Here is a 17,624-nt window from a genome sequence, read left to right as displayed (position 1 = left end):
AACACAAGTGGGCTGACCACCCATGCAGAGGCACCGACAACGCACCGCAGCGTGGAGAGCTGTATCATGAGATGATTGTGACCAAGCGGCCTGTCGTAAAGACAGGGATGGGGACAATCAGCGACCCGTTTCCCTGGCGGGGCTGCAAAGAGAAACAAGGGGCTGATGGCCCTGCCCGATCAGTGTCTCCTCTGCTCTGTCCTGGGCCAGGAGCAAGGGCACGGATGTCAGGAATAAGAAAAGCCTGCAAGAGGGGGGCACAAAGCTGAGACCAGGGTCCACACCCCTCCTGACCCACCTTCCAGTCAGCTGGCCACACCCCTGAAATGATGGTGTTGACCAAGTTAAAAAAAAAGGTAGCAGTCAGTTACTTCTGACCCATGGCAACCCTGTGCATTTCACAGGGCTTCCGTGGTGAATTTCCTGAGAGCAGATTGCCACACCTTTCCTCCTAGGCACAGTGCATAGACTGACACGGCAAAGCTCTCTGGTAACAGCTAAGTGTAGCAATCATTGGCACCAATCAGGGGCTCCATGCTGACTAATACCCCAGTGTCACGTCTCAAGAGACTCTCCTACAAAGCAGGTGGCTGGGGGTGTCCCAAGGCATTTACACCTAGTAGGTGAAAAATATTGTCCCACTATGTTCCATATCACCATTCTTTTTAAAGAAACATATTATTGGGGGCCTGTACAGCTCTTATCACCACCCATACATCTCTCCATTGGATCAAGCACATGTGTACATTTGTTGCCATTACCTTAAGTAGTCAAATAGGAAAACCCTATATTTTCCTAATACTATCACTGCACCCTATTTCTGGCTCTGATCCACTCTTCCTAAGTCTCTACGAGAAAGTATGGAGCCCATGGAAACCGACTCCTGACATCAACCGACTACATTTTGGAAAGAAAAAAATATATACACATATATATATGTATATATCTATGTATGTGCAAGATTCTGACCATGTTGTCCACTGCTTTGAAAAGCTAAGGAAGAGCATTCAGTTTATAAAGGGCTCCATTGAAATATTAATTCCAGTCGTTTTCCATAGGCAAAATAACTGCTTCTTGTCAACAGGCCTCTGACCTGCCCAAACAGGCCCAGGCTCCCTGGAACCACACGTCTCAGCAGCTCCTGCTCCTCAGCTGAAGAGCCTGCAGGCATGCCTTCTGACCCCACACACATGGGATAGAAGGAAAACCTTTTACATCCCCCAAATGGTACATGGACATGGAAGACGAGATTTATGTGCCAAGATGAAAATATATCACGGCCCCAAGGATAGGAATAATCTGTGTGTACCAAGACATTAGCTGTAAAAGTTTCCGAGCGAATTTAGTCTTTTAAGTGAAGAGGGCTATCATCAATCAATTAACATCCTTAGAAATGGGAAGTATATTAAGAAAAAGATGAAAATTCGATAAAGAGTGTAAATCTCTGCATTTAGGACCGGGAGAAGAGTTTGCTTCTGGTACTATTTCTGACCATCAGAACATGAGGGCTCTCCGACGGGACAGGGTTCTCCTTGTGTGCGGGCCTCTAGGGAGCTCATGGCTACATGCTGACATTAGTGGCCTTAGGAAGCTGCTGGCAGCTCCAGGCTAGAGCAAGGGCTGACAACTCTTGCCTCAAACGGACCAGTTAGGAGATATCTCAGGTCACGTGAGCCATGAGGTCGCAGCTGCCACTACTGAAGTCTGCCATTGTCAGCTGAGAGGATACCTGCCCCCCAAAGGGGGCCTCGGTAAAACTCGATTGACACAAACAGATCAACATTTAGAGAAAGGACTGGCTCTACCTGAGAAGCACCCAAACCCACCCAGAAGCCCCTGAGACGGCGGAAGGCCTACTTTCTGGTGGGTCACAGGCTCGTACCGTGTTTCCCCGAAAGTAAGACACACCCCCAAATAAGACCTATTTATAGTTTTGCCTCTTGCTGAAATATAAGGCATCCCCCAAAAAATAAGACCTCCTTGAACATAAGGCCTCCCCAACAATAAGGCCCGCGGAAGCTACCATAACTCTCGACTCTGGACCATAACGGTGGACGCCACCACACAGGTCACTGTTGGCCGCAGCGCAGCCGGAGCAGACAGGAAGTGCGAGTAAATGTACCAAAGATTATGAGTAAATGTATCATAGATTATTGTACATGGAAATAATGGTAGTAGCAAGAAATTCTTGATACTGTAGGATTCACAGTTTGTCTGGTTATGCTGGTTTGTGATGACAACTACTACCATACCGTATACAGGTAATAAATTCCTTTTTTTGTGTTCAACAATAAATGTGTATCATATTCTTCTTCATGGAAAAATAAGATATCCTCTGAAAATAAGACCTAGCACATCTTTGTGAGCAAAAGTTAATATAAGACACTGTCTTATTTTCGGGGAAAACAGGGTATTCCCCGGTGGCAAGTCATCCCACTGCGACACCTGGGGTCGCAATGAGTCCAATGGACTCAAGGGCAACTGGTTGGGGTGTGTGAGGGGTTCTCTGTGGGAGAGGGCAGCCAGAGAGGGAATAAAAAAGTTTTAAAGGAGTCTGAGCAATCAGGCTCACCTAGAAAGAGCTGGCTTTGCTGACAGATAACTCAACACGGTTGCCTGTTCCTGAGAGTACCCTACCCCCAGCCACACATGTGAGTCATAGGGAAAGGGCAGGATAGTTGGCTTCTCTCTGCCTTCTATTGCCTTGCTAATGCTTCTCAAGGTACAATGTCAACCAAGTGCCATGTGACAGAGCTGCCTGGGTGACCCACAGAAGACATCCCCATACTCCAGCCTTCTCAGAGGAACAGAATGGAGACCAGTGAGCTGACAGGCACATCAGAAAATTGTTCAATGTGGTTGTGTCCCTTACCTTAGCTAACTGATCATTGTCCGATTACTCAATAATCAAGCTAATTAGGGGCTCCCTTGTGTTTATTTACTATTCTGTCGTGAACAATTTCCCACGTATGCCCCTGAGAAGAGATTCTGCTCTAAACTACGGTGGGCATCTCTCTTCCACCTCCACAGCACTTTGCTACAGAATCAGCGTCTCTTTCCAAATTAATCCCTGCAGGGAGTAAGTATTTAATAAGCAAGGTAAGCACCGGCTTAATTGTGCTTATTTACTAATCTGTACTGCACAGCTCCACATGGTTCTCACTGACGTATGCTTCCGGTGAAACCTTCTACTATAGATTAGCTAATAAGCACAGCGAAACCAGCATTTTAAACGGAAAACCAAGTTCACGGCCACTGAGTCAATTCCAAGTCATAGTGACTCGGCAGTGACCATGTCGTTGACATACTAATGCAGAAAATAATAGGTGGAAATGATTCTGTGCAATGTCTTGGGGTAAATTCATCTAAAGTAAAAGAACTCCCACCGCAAAGACGGTGTGGATGTCAGCACCCACGGTTTCTAAGCACAATCAGTGATTTCACAATCTATCTTTAATCACCTTTTTTTCCTTCTGATTAGGCTTTTTGATATAAGAGGGAAAAAATCCGCCAACAACAAAATCCACAACCTATGGCCACCGAGTGGATTCCGGCTCACAGTGACACTAAAGGGGAGACTGGAACTGGCCCTTTGGGTTGCGAGGGCTTTCTGAGGCTGTGAGGCTGTAATTTTTAACAGACGCAGACAGCCATAGCTGAAGAAGTCGCTGGAGGTTGGAACTGCCCACCTGTTGGGTAGCAGTCGAGATTAACCACTACACCGCAGGGTCTCCTTAAGAGAGATGACACCAGAGCTTATTTTCTCTCACTAGACGTGTCATATTAGAAGAAAAATTAGAAATTGAAATCTAGTCCCACGGAAGACCAGATCCAGTAACTGTTTAACCAGAAGTAGGTCCTTTTTTCCGAGACCTGTAAGATCAGATCCTCAATTCTTATTTATAATATGATCATCAGAAAATGACAGGGCTTCAAAAAGCTTGTGTAAAACATGAATTGAACAAAATGGAATTTCTCCACAAGCTGTTTAAGCCCCTTTGTTTCAACAACACTTTAGGATAAAACCTAAATCTATTTCTAAAGACATGCTCCAAGTGTTTTAGGCTAAAATCCCGATTCAAATATTTTTAAAAGCAGCATAGGAGAGTCCCCAGAGCCTCTGCTATTCAGGACCCTGTGGACGGTGCCAATTATAAACTTATAGGGTTAGGAAGCAATTCTCAAAATAAAGCTTCACTGTGGTAAGTAGAAGATTGAGGTGACAAAAGTTAATGAGATTTTACAGGTAATGGAAGCATTTGAGACTGGTGAATTTTGGATACTCAGAACTCAGGAATCTTCTTTATGAAAAATATTTTGTTAAATAATTTTTTAAAATATCCTGTGAAAATCCCCAAAGAGAGGTTCATGTGTTAATAATTCAAAAGGACGGTGAGCCAGGGTATCCCGGTGTCCTGTATAGCATTTTAAGTACCGTGTGTGTCAGTTTCTCATGTGATCACATTCATAAGTCAAACCAAAAGCAATCTCACTTTCCCTCCCAAGCTGCACACCCCAGAAGCAAAAAAGTCCACATGAAATTCTTCGGCCATCTGCAAACTTCCTCCTCCAAGAAACTTTATTGATCTAGGGTTTTATTAAACAGATGTATTCGATTGGGGAATATATTAAGTCCCTGAGTGCAGGATTCTGAAGTAACAATTGTAGGAACTACCATGGTTTGGGGAGGGGCGGGAGGGGAAAGGGACCACAGTTCGGTGCTAAGAAAAAATTCTGAAAAAGAAAAAATATATAGATAGAGATACTCGTATATATCATACTACTCTCCAGGATCCTCTGTCCCCTTCATATTTCTTGCTATCTTTATCCAGGCCGTCAACATTTTTTCTATCCCTCTTCATTCCTTTGGCCATTCTTCCATAACCTCTCCTGTCCTCCCTAGATGACCATATTCCCCAAGCTCACAATTTTTCTTTCCAGCCTTTATGTTCTCCCACAAACTGCCAGTGCTGTTCCACAGACCAAAGCTCCCTAACTAAAGATGGTTATTGATGTACAGTACCAGGGTTTTAGTGCAGCAGCAGAATCAATAAACTAGGAAATACTGCTTTGTCAGGTTTCACCAAAGCATTCTGGGAAACTTTACTGCTTTGGATGGTTACAGAAACTCTTAATATGGGAGAGTGTAAGACTAGGCTCCCTTCTCTGTGAGAAATGACGTTCTTCCACCCTCTAGTGACTACACAGGAATAAAGCAAAAGTTGGAGGGGCTTTTGAGACAACTTCAGATTATTTATATTCTGCTAATTATATTTCGGGGGAAAAACAGTCCTGGGAACCAAAGGAACTAGGAAGATAACAAAATGCCTCATCATTATTATTTTTAAACTTTAAAAAACACAAAGGATCTATATTTTAGTAAGGAACAGGCAGAGGTCTAGAGTCTTTCAATTGCATGAGGAAAGGTTTGTAAAATTTGACTTTCTTTCTAAGTGGTTAATCCCAGTCAGTTTAAAAATATGTCTCTGTCCCTTGATCTCTCTCTCTTTCACACACCCCATCACCATTTAGAAACGGAATTACAGAGAAGTAGCCTCAAATCTTGCAGCAGCTAGGAGGCGTTATCTTTCATTTGTTATTTCTCTTCAGAAAGTAGCAAAGACCAGTTGTCTGTAAGTCGATGGAAACTCATGGGGATCCATGTACAGAACTGCTAAATTAAGTTATACACATTTTATTGTGATTTTTGCAGCAATTTGGACACTCAATCGTGTACACGATAGCTTGAGCACTGAAGAAAGTGATAATCTAACATTGTAAGCTTACTGTGGTGTACCGGACGCTTTCTGTAAGTTGAGCATGGATATGAAATTGCATAGGAAGGCAGCAGTGGTGTGATAGGTCACCAGTGGTACATGAAGAGCTCTAGAAAGCAGCTCATACTAAAACATAATAATGGCATTCTTCATACATTATAAACTATATTTGATGATGTACCACATATGTGCCTCTTACACAATCTTTTAACTGTCCCGATAACACTAAGCTAGTTTCTATTTGTTAAATAACTCCCCAAAGCGCTAAATGTAACGGCATTACCTGCTAAATATGACAAGCTTAATGAAGTGTGATATTCTACCACGGTCTGAATCTATCAAATGTCACCACCAGAACCAATCTGGCTATGTGGGTATTGAACGAAATTTTGAAAGTTAAGTTGTCTCCTAACTTGTAACAGCAATAAAGGAAAGCATGCTGTTACAGCCAAAGGTGGGCACCGATCGATCAGCTTCACATGAATGTTGTTCGCTCTGAAGAAAGAAACACGTTTCGTTTTGCTTTTTTACCACATAATCTACAGAAATAACAAGATTTTTCTTACCTTGCTGCCACTTAACCTCTTCCGATTTGACCATCGCTAAGGATCGTGTCCATTGAATGGTGGAAAATGGCAAGAGGAAAGAGAAAGAAATGCCATTGTTAACAATATATTTATAGTCTACTTGGGGACTGCGTTCAAAGGATTGGGGTGCGAGATGTCAAGTTACGAAGCAGGCACACTGGAGAACAAAAATGCTTAGAAACTTAGAGAAACCGATGATGAGGTTGGGTAAGATGATTTCCTCATAGTGCCCCATAGAGGACACGGGAATTCCGTTCAATCCCTAGATGCACTTTGCTCTCTTAATTCCATCCAAACACTAGCATGTTGTGATTCCAAGAGGTGCAAAAGCAGGTTTTGCCGACTGGAAATATTCAGAATATTCTGGAACTATTTAATCCATGCCTGGACAATATTATTCAGGTTTCAAGTTCCAATTGGAGATATTTACAAAATAACAGCCTACGTATGCAGATCACATATTAGTATTCACTGTATCTGAGTCTTCAAAAAAATAGGAAAAGATGAGTCATTCCTGAACAAATTAAGAAAAACAGACTAATACATTACTGCGGGAAGGAAGAAAGATTGCTTTTCCTCTACAATTAAAATTGCCCGCTCAAAAAATACTCTCATTACTCCTGACACCATTCAATACCAAAAAGCTTTACTGTGGCTGGTTAACCAGCTAACCAGTTGTTAAAACGTGGCTAAAGTGTGGAGATTACAATCCAATTATAAGTCTAATTGAGCAGACCACGTTTACTATTGTGCAGAAGACTTAAAAACACAAACAAACAAAACCTGTAGGTAAATTACCTGTCCACTCTACCAGTATGTCTTAGGAACCGCAACATAAATAACCTTGTTGGGAAAGCCAATTATATTCAAGTGGACAGCAACTGGAAACACCAGTTCAGAAATGATGTGAAACTATTCGCTATTAAAAGCATTTTGAGCTCCACAGTCAGCAAATTGAACACAGAGTTACAGGGAGTACACTCAGGCCATTAAACCGGCTTCGTTTTTTGGTATTTACCGAAACACATGGTGACAAATAGTTTCACCTAAATCGATCAAAACACAACTCACAGCTGTCAGGACGATTCTTACTCAGGGTAACCCTACTGGACAAAGACGAGCTGCTTCTTGGGGTTTGTGAGATTGCAAACCGTCTCTGAAGCAGACAGTCTTGTCTTTCTCCTGTGCATGGTAGGTGGGTTCAAACAGCAGAACTTCGGTTGAGGGGGCAGGGCGACACTTAAAACACCACTTCACCAAACCAGTCACCGAATACCAGCTACCATCAGGCTACCCAGTACTGCTTGAGGACCTTTGACGTAAAATCACATTTTATTTGTACAACGATCCTAAGAGAAGGAAATGGGTGTAGAGTTCCTATTACTGTCCGCTTACCAGGTTTGGGCACCCCACCTAAACAATGTGCCTAAAAAATCACGTACGGTATCTCATGGTACAATTACAATGTTACAAATGCAAATGCAATGTGACAATTCCATGAGCCAATATGTATGGAGTGTCAACCGCATGCCCATCACCTTCTTTGACTCTCTCCGTCTGCACAAACTTCTGAAGCATACCCTCTGTGTACGCTCCACTTCACACAGGACGCAACTGTGGCTGAGAGAGGCAAAGGGGCTCTGGAGCTGGCCTGCTCACTAACCTGCACGAAGAGGGCAGTATTAGGGCGGGAGCTCCGATCCGGCAGTCTTCCATCAGAGCCCACTGTTCCAACTGCTACTCGACTTTGAGTAAGAAAAAGAAGGCAAGCTTATCTGCCTTCCACTCAGTGCATTTTCCTATGAGCCACATCATGCTTCCATATCTTCAAAGTGCTGGGCATCCTATCAAGTCCTATCAAGTCAATCGTTGCCCTCCAATCCTGAATGCGAGTCCCTTCTATTTAAAAGTCTAACATCATATCTTTAGACGGTAACTTCAGATCAATGAAAGGACTGGCTATTTTCTGACAGGTGATGCGACCTTCAACGAGTCTACAAGGTGCACTGCAAGCTGCACCACCACATCCTGCCCAGGATAAAGTGGTCCCTGCTTGGTGACTTTGGTAATATAGGAAGAAAAGGAAGAAATATAGGAATATATTGGTAATATAGGGATATAGGAAGAAAAAGAGAAAATATAGGAAGAAGAGGAGGAAACCACCAATCAAAATGAATGGAAGCAGGCAGTTTTCTATACCACAAAACCTCCATGAAAAGGCCCATATGCAAGATAGCTTTCACTAGAACTCCCTCAGACAAACAGAAAAGAAGACTAGAAAACAGACGAGGGAATGAATGGCTACACAGGCTGTCTAACAAACTCCAAAGAGGAGGAGGAGGGAGTCCAGGAATGACCAAACTCAACCAAAAGGCAGCTCCTACTTACAGTACAAAAAGATACCCTACGAGATGTCATGCAAAAAGAAATATAGGAAGCACCTAGTATTAATTGCTCTGTGATTAGAAATCAATTGAAACTGGATTGTCACTGCCTTAAAACTCCCACGGTTTGGCAAAAGTTAATTATATTTTAAGTGCTGGTATCCTGCTGATTGTAACCCACATGAATAGTCATGGAAATAGGCAGCTATATCATGGGGGGACTCATCCAATTGTACAGACGTCATTTAAATCTGTAAGGCAGTTTTAGAGCACATCAGAAGGTGACGGTCAACCCAGGTTGTAAATTGTGTTTTGTGAATTGTATTTTGTAAACCGCATTGTATTGCGCACCACCTACTACACCTTGGCAGTGTTTACTATTGACAGTGAATCAAAACCATACGTTCACTGGCCCTGTTGGCACGCAAAGAGGAAGTGAAAGAAACCAATCCCCGTACCCCCTTCATTACCTTGTGAGAAAAAAATGACTTAATTCTCAGCATCAATTTTATGACATTCTTAAAATTAAACCATTAGATTTATTGACCTCTCATATTTTTAACAGCACTACTTTTAAAAAAAAAATGACTTTGGGGCTGTGTGTTTACTTTTCTCAGTTTTTATCCTCAAATTCTCAAAAGCAACCAAGCTAAATAGTCTGAATATTGAGTTGGCCCTCTACCATATTTGCAAAGTATACATATAGTAGGAAAAGATTCTGAAAGCTCAGGATAATTACAAATCTACCAAATTAGCAACTTGGAAGTCACATAGATTAAAACATTGCTGCTATTCAATTGTACTCTAAATCCCTTCAGAGAAGCTGCATAACCTTAATAAACGAGTTTGGCTGTGTTTCTAATACTCAATGTGAACAGGTTCCATTTTTAAAAATTTTTTCCAAGATAAAGAAAAAATTCAGGCAACCATATCATCTGTGCTAATGACTAGAGTTTGCTAGTAACTCAATCATGATTTTCCTCATGAAAATAAATCTAAACTGCTGTCAAAGAAAAACATCCTCTTTAGTTTAGATATAATATCCTCACCAGGTACAGTGCCTAGAATCAAGAAAAATTACTCTAGGCCTATTAATAAATACAGAACTGAACAGATTTGCATGCAGGAGTCTAAAAACCCTAATTTTAATGCATCCTACTCTTTCTTCAAGAAGACATTTCCAGAAACTTAAAATACCTTGTGAATGGGTTATAATCAGGGATGTGTTTTGCTCTTATTTTAACTCTTCTAATTTGAATCCCCGAATATAGATTAAGAACACAATTCATTTCCATATATCAGCTTAAAACAACAGTTTCAATCATCTGCTAACAAAAGCTATGTTTTACTGAGGCTAGAGATGTCTTTAGTAGGTAATGTATTAACTAGACAATTTCATTAAATAGATCACAGAAAATTCAGTTTTGTGTCTTCCCTAAACTACTCACCATATTAAAGTGAAAAAAAAAAGAAAATAGAATATCTAAATACACAATTTCCCACCTTAATGATGTGCAACTTGTAGTTAAATCCCCGGAAACTTTTCCACAGGTGAATACACTCTATGTTATCAACTACCTAAGAAAATTACACAGAGAATCCTTAACACCTCATGAAAGTTTATTTTAGATAATCCATGATAAGGAAATCATAAGCAGCATATAAATTTTAGTAACGGCAACATCAGTCATATCCAAAGCCAAACTAGAGATACATCCTTAGTGGGTTTTCTCTCAAGAGTTCTAAGATCATTTAAGTCTCTGTAAAATTATTCGTTTTCCTCTGAAATAATTACCAAAATTATTTCAGATGATTTAGCGCCCCAGCAACTAAAGTGGCAATGAAGACATTATTAGTATTTAAAAGAACAGAATAAAACAAAAAGTCAAACTTACATGTCTCTTGAAATCACCCTGTTTAACGACTAGGTTCAAGTTTAAAACAATCACTCCCATGTCATCCTCCAAACTGTTGGGATCTTCCAATTTTAAAATGTGTTCAGTTGTTCTATAAGCAAAAAAATCAATGAGACTATGAACCTTGCCAGATACGATCAACGTTTCATAAAGCATTCGCCTATGATGAAGTCACTTATCTGTGAATAAGGATTAAACGCGTTGTTTAAAAAGTCCCACACGCAATGAAAAGAAAACAATGGCCATCAGCATAGAGAAATGTTGGGAAGTGATGAATTCAACAGTTGGTTAGCTGGGCCCCGTCCCCACCTCGCAAGTGAATGCAGAAATGTGTGTATTCGTTTTAAGTCACATTAATGAACCTGAATACTAACAAATGAATGTGTAAAATTCATTATATATTTTGAAACACATTACAGAAGATTTAATGCCTAACACTAATATATCCAGGAGCTAGAAAGCAAAAACCACAGAACGCGTTAGAAATTGCAATGCTTCATTTAAATACGCTGTTTTCTTTATTCAGATATAGGCTGTTTTTTGATAGTTGATCTCAACAAACTCCCCTTGATAGTATCCTGAATTGATTTACAAATCCGTTACTAATAATTAGAAGGTGAAAAATACAATACCTGTTCAGCTCCAGATCGCTGAGATTTACAAATGCAGAGCCCATGAAGTCAGAGGTGGTTAAATCTCGATCGTATACCTGCAAACAGGTGGTGGGGGCCAGTAAAGCACATGGTTACATTAAACCAACCCAGTTTATCCAATTATTCGCAAATGAAATAGGCTGGTGATTTGGAATTCATGCCCTTAAACCTAAAAAGAACTCACACGGGACAGTTAAAGGAGAAGTGACTCACTATGGCAAGTAGGGAGAGTACAGTTATTCAGACATAGCCATTTTGCCTGCTGGGAGCAAAAAAAAAAAAAAAACAGCTGAAAATACGTTTAAGGCAGGATTCACATGCCTTCTAGTGTGATGCACAATGGCCCTCGCTCTGGAGCTTACATGGTCTCTCATTAAAATTAAGTATTTCCATGGTGAGCAGATCTGCCAATTAAATAGAAATTTGCTAAATATTCTATAGCAATCCCATCCTGCACTCAACTCATGCAGTTTTAACCCAGATGTTAGAGCAATTGATGCTTACAACCAGGAGCTGAAAGCGCTATTAAGTACAAAGTTATTCCTAATGAGAAAGACTTTACTACTTGTCCCCACTGCACTGCTGGTGATAATTCTTCCACATCTGATAAGTTCAAATACAATTGATGAGGATATTATTTTCCTCCTGATTTTCTGTAGAACATATCACAGCGATGATCTCAGAGAAACACTTTTGACAACTGACAAAAAAACATTTCCTTCCATATTATTTTAAACCAGTGATTGAGAGCAAGTACCCCCAAACGTATTGAGAGATAAACGTTTCCAACAAAAGAGGGGCTGGCAGGGCGTCTGCGGTTACCTTCACACGCAGCTTTTCATCGAGGCTTTGTAAGGGCAGCACGACTATCTCGTCCCACACTGGGTTCAAGTTCTTATAGATGACTTTACTTTTGTACAGAGTCTTCCCATTCAGCTTAAACTTCACATAGGGATCACTTGTGCCTTGAAAAGAAAAAAGGGTGCAAGGCCGTTCTGAAAACCATTTGGGAAAGCCTCGATCTCCACCACCCCTTGTCCTAAGCGCCCCCACCGTGCACCCCTGGAACAGTGTCTCTATGCAGAGCAGGGTAATCCCCGGGTTCAAAGGAGAGTCAGAAGAAACAACTTCAGGGAGATGAGCGACTCCTCTGTGCCTTCAGTGAGAACATTAGTGGAGCCCTGGACCATTTGTTGGTGTTGTTGCATTTTATGGTGGATGGGTGAACCCTGTGCTACCCACATACAGCCTGCTTGCCAAACCCATCGGCACCAGCCCATGGTATCAGAATCCCACCCCTCCTGAGAACCACAGGGAGTCAGGAAACCCCGTTTTCAAGAGTTTGGCCAGATGGTTCACTCACCAGAACCCTGTATTTTAAAATCTAATCTAATCAATCAGTCAGTCTCTGAGACCACCAGCTCAAAAGACAGCGGCGTGGACTTCGACCAGCTGGAAGGGAGAGAGTTGATTGACAACAGCGCCATTCATTTCTTGGCTCCCTGCACCTGCACGATCGCAATGAACATTGTTTTCTCCCAGGCCAGCTGAACCTCAGAAGAGCCAGGCCCTCAGCCAGCCCCGAGAGCTGACACTGTGACCTGCCCTGCTCCTCCTGCAGTGCTTTGAAACTGACTCCAAAGAGAAAGAACAATGTCCCTGCAGCGACTAAGCCCCGAGCAGAACAGAGGCCCACGGACTGGCCCTCCTCCACACTTTTCAGATCAACTGGGGAAACATATGCTCACAAGCATGATGTGTTAAAAAAAAATGCACACGCACTGGTCTGTGCATGCATGTGCACGTACGCATTACACACATCATCTGTTCCATGGGGCCTGTGACAGGCCACGGTGTCTGGGACACGCTTGTTCATTCATGCCGAGGGAGAGCGAAATGAAGATGTTACTAATGATTGAAAAATCCATGGGCGAACAAATGAAGCTGGCAGACACGGTCCGAAAGGAAGACACGGTCAGACGGAAGAAGGGAGGGAAGGATGGAGAAGACAGGGGGAGGAAGGAAACAAGAAAGAAAACCAGAAATCTAAATTTGGACAATTATACTCATTGTGAAACACGGAACAAAAATGCCAGACCGATGATCTGTTTTGTTCTCTGATTGATTCCAAGGGCCTAGGATAGCGATCAAAATAGGTTCCCAAACTATGTCTGGAGTTAAATTTCTGATAATGCGCTCAGACCAAACAACTAAGACCTATGTCACGGAAATCGAACTCGGAAGGTTAACACTTAAATCATTATCCTTGACCAAATTCTGAAGGAGTCTTTTTCATTAGCTCAATCTTTTTTTTAAGCTCCTATTGGCAAATTTTGGGGTGTTCCCATTGATCCCCAATATTAAAAATGAAGAAGCAACCCCTCCCAACTCTTGGATTTGAACACAAATCGATATGCAACAGACCTTGTTGCACTGCCTTAATAGGAAACAATTTTAATAAATAGCCCTTCACGGTGTTCACTGGAGATGAAATAAATGGAATAAGCTGGATGAACACGACGCCCACATTCACGCATCCAGCGCTCACACTTCCCAGTGTGGCAGCGCAGCTCTGTTGTAAACCTGAGCGCGCGCACGCACGCACGCACGCTGCCCCACCAGCAGCCTGGGACATGGAGAGGGAATGCGAGCACATCCCCAGGTCCACGGCAGACCCTGTGCTGGTGAGTGAGACATCTGTCCACCCTTCCCCCTCCCCGCAAGAGAATGCCCCTAGTGAGTCAGACTTTAACAATCATTCTGATATATATATCTAAAAAAAAAAAAGTGTGTGGGGGGGAAGCTATAATAAAAAGAGGCCTTTAATTAAGTGGAATTGCCACTCTGGGATCTGCCCTTCATGCTTGTCAGCGCACTCTCAAAATAAACATCTCAGAACGAGGCCTCGGCGGTGGCACTTTCTCACAGGCAAGGCACCCTGGGTAATCCCCAGGCATCTTGACAGCTACATAATGTCCAAACTGTTTCACGGGTGAATGGCGGCCGGTGCGTAAAAGAAAATATTAATGTCTGGAATTAATAGAAATAGGGAGCCGGGTTGACAAAGGCAAACATGGCAAGTGAGTGTCAAGTGAGTGCGGCGTTAATTGTTAGGGAAAATTGGAGAAAGCGGGGTGGGGGGGGCACATTGTGAGTCTGGCTGGGAGCCTAAGCGCTCCACTGTCAGAGAAGTTACATCTCAACCAGGCAGGTTCTGAAAGGGGGCCGGCTGCTCAGCAATGCAACTCCCACATTACACCCATGATGAGCTGACACCTGAATGGGTGGACTTTAACCTTTTCCACCGGGAGCGCCCACCAACAAGGAGGCTCTTTGGAATAAAGAGGTGGCGTGGTCCTCCAGGGGGACAAGGAGACCAGGTGCCGCTACTCTGCATCCACCGCCAAGTGCACCATGTCCACCTGAGCCACTCGCACGGCCCCAGGTTTAGAAAATCGTCCTATTCAAGAGTCGATTGCATATCGCTACGTGTTGCAACATGCATGGACCTTGAAAACATTACAACTCAGGGAAACATATGAGTCCCGAAAGGGCAGTAGTGCCTCGTCCCACTTACAGGAAATACCCAGAACTGGCAAAAGTCTAGGTAACAAAACGTATTAGTTAGTGGTCACTGGAAACAGGAGGGAGAGAGGCGAAGTTTCTAGTAAGGCTGATGGGAACTTTCAAAAATGAGTCGCAGTGATGTTGCTCCATATAACAGGGCAGGCGGGACGATCGTGCATGAATTGCAACGTAAACGAACGTCGACATGGCAAATGCTGCCTGACACAAACTGATGGCTGTGGGGTTCATTACCACTCACGGGGAACCCCAAATGGGGCCAGAGTCAATAATACGCCAAAGGGTTTTCGGTGGCTGCTTTTTTCTGAAATAAATCGTCAGACCTTTCTTTGAAGGCGACTCTCGGTGGACTCAAACCTCCAAACTTTCAGGTAGCAGCTGAGCACTTAATGATCCGTGCCACCCAGATCTCTAGGGCCCACAGCGACTTCAGATCTCTGCACCGACACATTTATCCCACTACAAAAGGAAAAGAAAACTGGGACTGGGCCTGGTGTCCTGCTCCATTCCAAGCACGCTGTGGGTGCACGTACAGGATAAGGGAACCTAACTGTGATCCACTGGCTCCCCAAATGGCTGTTCTCATTTTACACCTGGAGGAGGATGGAGGCATGGCATGGCAGTCTTCGTTTCTGCTCCTGTTCACTGACGCCAGGCTTTGCCAGAGCCTCCTGCTCTCTGCACCCATCACACAGGCTGACGCGCTAGGGACACTTGTACAGGCACTTCAGAACCTGAGAGGCAGTCGGCATTCTATATAACACAGCATTCCGATACATAAGTGTAAACAACTGAATTGAACTCAAAGGTTATGATGGGTAACAGGTGGGATGGATACGTTCTAGCTCGGGTACCAGCTGGGGTTGAAATACAGGAGATCCGAGATGACATATAGGTGGTCTTGAACATCCACACAGGAGCTCAGGCCGTTTCAGTCAGAGGGCTTGCCAATAAGAGGGCGACCAGCATCACTAGATTTACATGGTGCCGACCAAGTATGTCCTTTATCCAGAAGTTAGGAGAGAAAATAGAATAAGAGAAAGTTGGAAAGGCAAGTTGAAATCGGATGACCAAGTACGTGTCTGAAAATAAGAAACTAAAAAGTTTAGTTTCTCCTCTGGAAGAAACACGAAGGTTATTTTTCTTCCTGTTTTTTAAAGGAAGGGATGCTCAATTCCAAAACTCCTAAAATGAATCAATAAAATCTCTACTCTCTTAACTTTCCCCCATTCTTATGCCTCAAATGCTCGTGCTCTATATAAACACTTCTCTCAGCACTCTACCTGTGAGAAAAAAAAATATTTTTAACCACCAATGTAATCCTATCTTATCTCTGTTCCTCTCATTAATACAGATCCACCAGGCTTTGTATCGATTGCACACATTTTCAATGTCAATGTGCTTTAATTCACTTAGGTTGATGCCAAAGAGTGAGCATTTACACCGTTTCCGTTTTTTAAATTAGCATACACATTCTTGCACGGCATCTTTACATAGGATGATTTTGGACTTCGTAACAATTATGTTAAAAGTGGAACTTGCGATGCCAGAGTAACTGAGCAATCGGACGGCTTCTAGTGCTTTTTTTGGTGCCGCGAGTTAATGTCAAATTGCCCTTCAAAAAATGTGTCTCATTCATACTCTTATCCAGGGTATACGGCAGTGCTTGTTTCTTCAAAAGCTCCCAACCTGGATGTTCACAATCTTTATTTTGAACCAACGGCATATGAGAAAGACAAAAAACACAGTCTCTCCATTTTTAAATCTCTTCAGCGTTTTCAGGAAAGCATCATGTCATTCCCATTTTAGGATCCTGAATGGGTATTTCTTGGTCAGTGAAGTGCTTTTTCATATCATTTTCCCGTGTTCTATAGGTTCTGGCTCTATTTTTTTTCATGGATAGCAATAAGCAGCATTTCTTCATTATTGAAATTAGCCTTCAAATTTGCCATCAGCTATAAATCTTGTCCTAATCTGTTTACATTTTTTGTTACCTTTTGTAATCCGTTATTTTCCTTTTTTTAGTAAAATTGTCAAATTTGCCAAAGTTTTCTTTATGGCTTCGTGATGTAACATTCTGCTTAGAAGACATTGTCTCACTACAAGATTATAAAATTAATTTAGTCATATTTTCTTCTGCTGATTTTGTAATCCCCCCCCCCTTTTTTTTAACACTTGGGCCCGTCTGGAAATATTTTAGTGTGAGGAGGGAAGAAAATGCAGGTTCACTATGAGCAGAAGAAGAGTAAAATGATCAGAGCCAAGCTTTAGAAATATAAATCTGGCAGCAGCTTATAATTTATAATGAGCAAGAAAGAAGCTTAAGCAAGGACACCTGGTAGCTGAGATATTACAGCACCAGGGATCTGAGGGCTGGGGAGAGGGCTCCAGCCACACAGAAGAAGCAGTGGTGCAGCATTTCACTCGGCCAATCCAGGAACAGCCCCAAGGGATGCTATATCAACTCCCAGAGTTCTCAAGACTATTGGGAAAGCTTACTATTTTCTGGCATAAAACTTGCAAAGTAGAATAATAAACTTAGGAAATTCAGTACAACCCCCTACCAACTAACACCCCCCCCCAAATAATAGTACATTTAATTTCTACATTTCAAAAAGTTATTTAAATACACAAGATTTTAAGGTGGCTTTTCTACCTACAGGGACAGGCCTTCAAATCTTCCAGCAGCTCCGTGGAAGAAAGACAGGGGTCCTGATAAAGA

The 17,624-nt window shown here is 42.4% G+C and overlaps 1 protein-coding gene across 1 annotated transcript in view; it reads right to left on the bottom strand.

Annotated features, from left to right (window-relative positions):
* The window catches only part of MCTP2 (multiple C2 and transmembrane domain containing 2), a 287,776-nt gene that overhangs the window by 160,125 nt on the left and 110,027 nt on the right, over positions 1 to 17,624 (bottom strand). Inside the window, exons 5-8 of the mRNA XM_075557885.1 lie at positions 12,140 to 12,282; positions 11,297 to 11,373; positions 10,644 to 10,755; positions 6,344 to 6,379 (exon numbers count right to left, since the gene is read on the bottom strand). Coding sequence (XP_075414000.1) covers positions 6,344 to 6,379; positions 10,644 to 10,755; positions 11,297 to 11,373; positions 12,140 to 12,282 — 368 coding nt within the window. The remainder of the gene's footprint in view (positions 1 to 6,343; positions 6,380 to 10,643; positions 10,756 to 11,296; positions 11,374 to 12,139; positions 12,283 to 17,624) is intronic.

The sequence above is a fragment of the Tenrec ecaudatus genome, chromosome 9, assembly GCF_050624435.1.
Source record: "Tenrec ecaudatus isolate mTenEca1 chromosome 9, mTenEca1.hap1, whole genome shotgun sequence".
NCBI classification, from domain to species: Eukaryota; Metazoa; Chordata; class Mammalia; order Afrosoricida; family Tenrecidae; genus Tenrec; species Tenrec ecaudatus.
The sequence above is the reverse complement of the archived record's forward strand: the minus strand, read 5'-3'. Positions and strand labels throughout refer to the sequence as shown.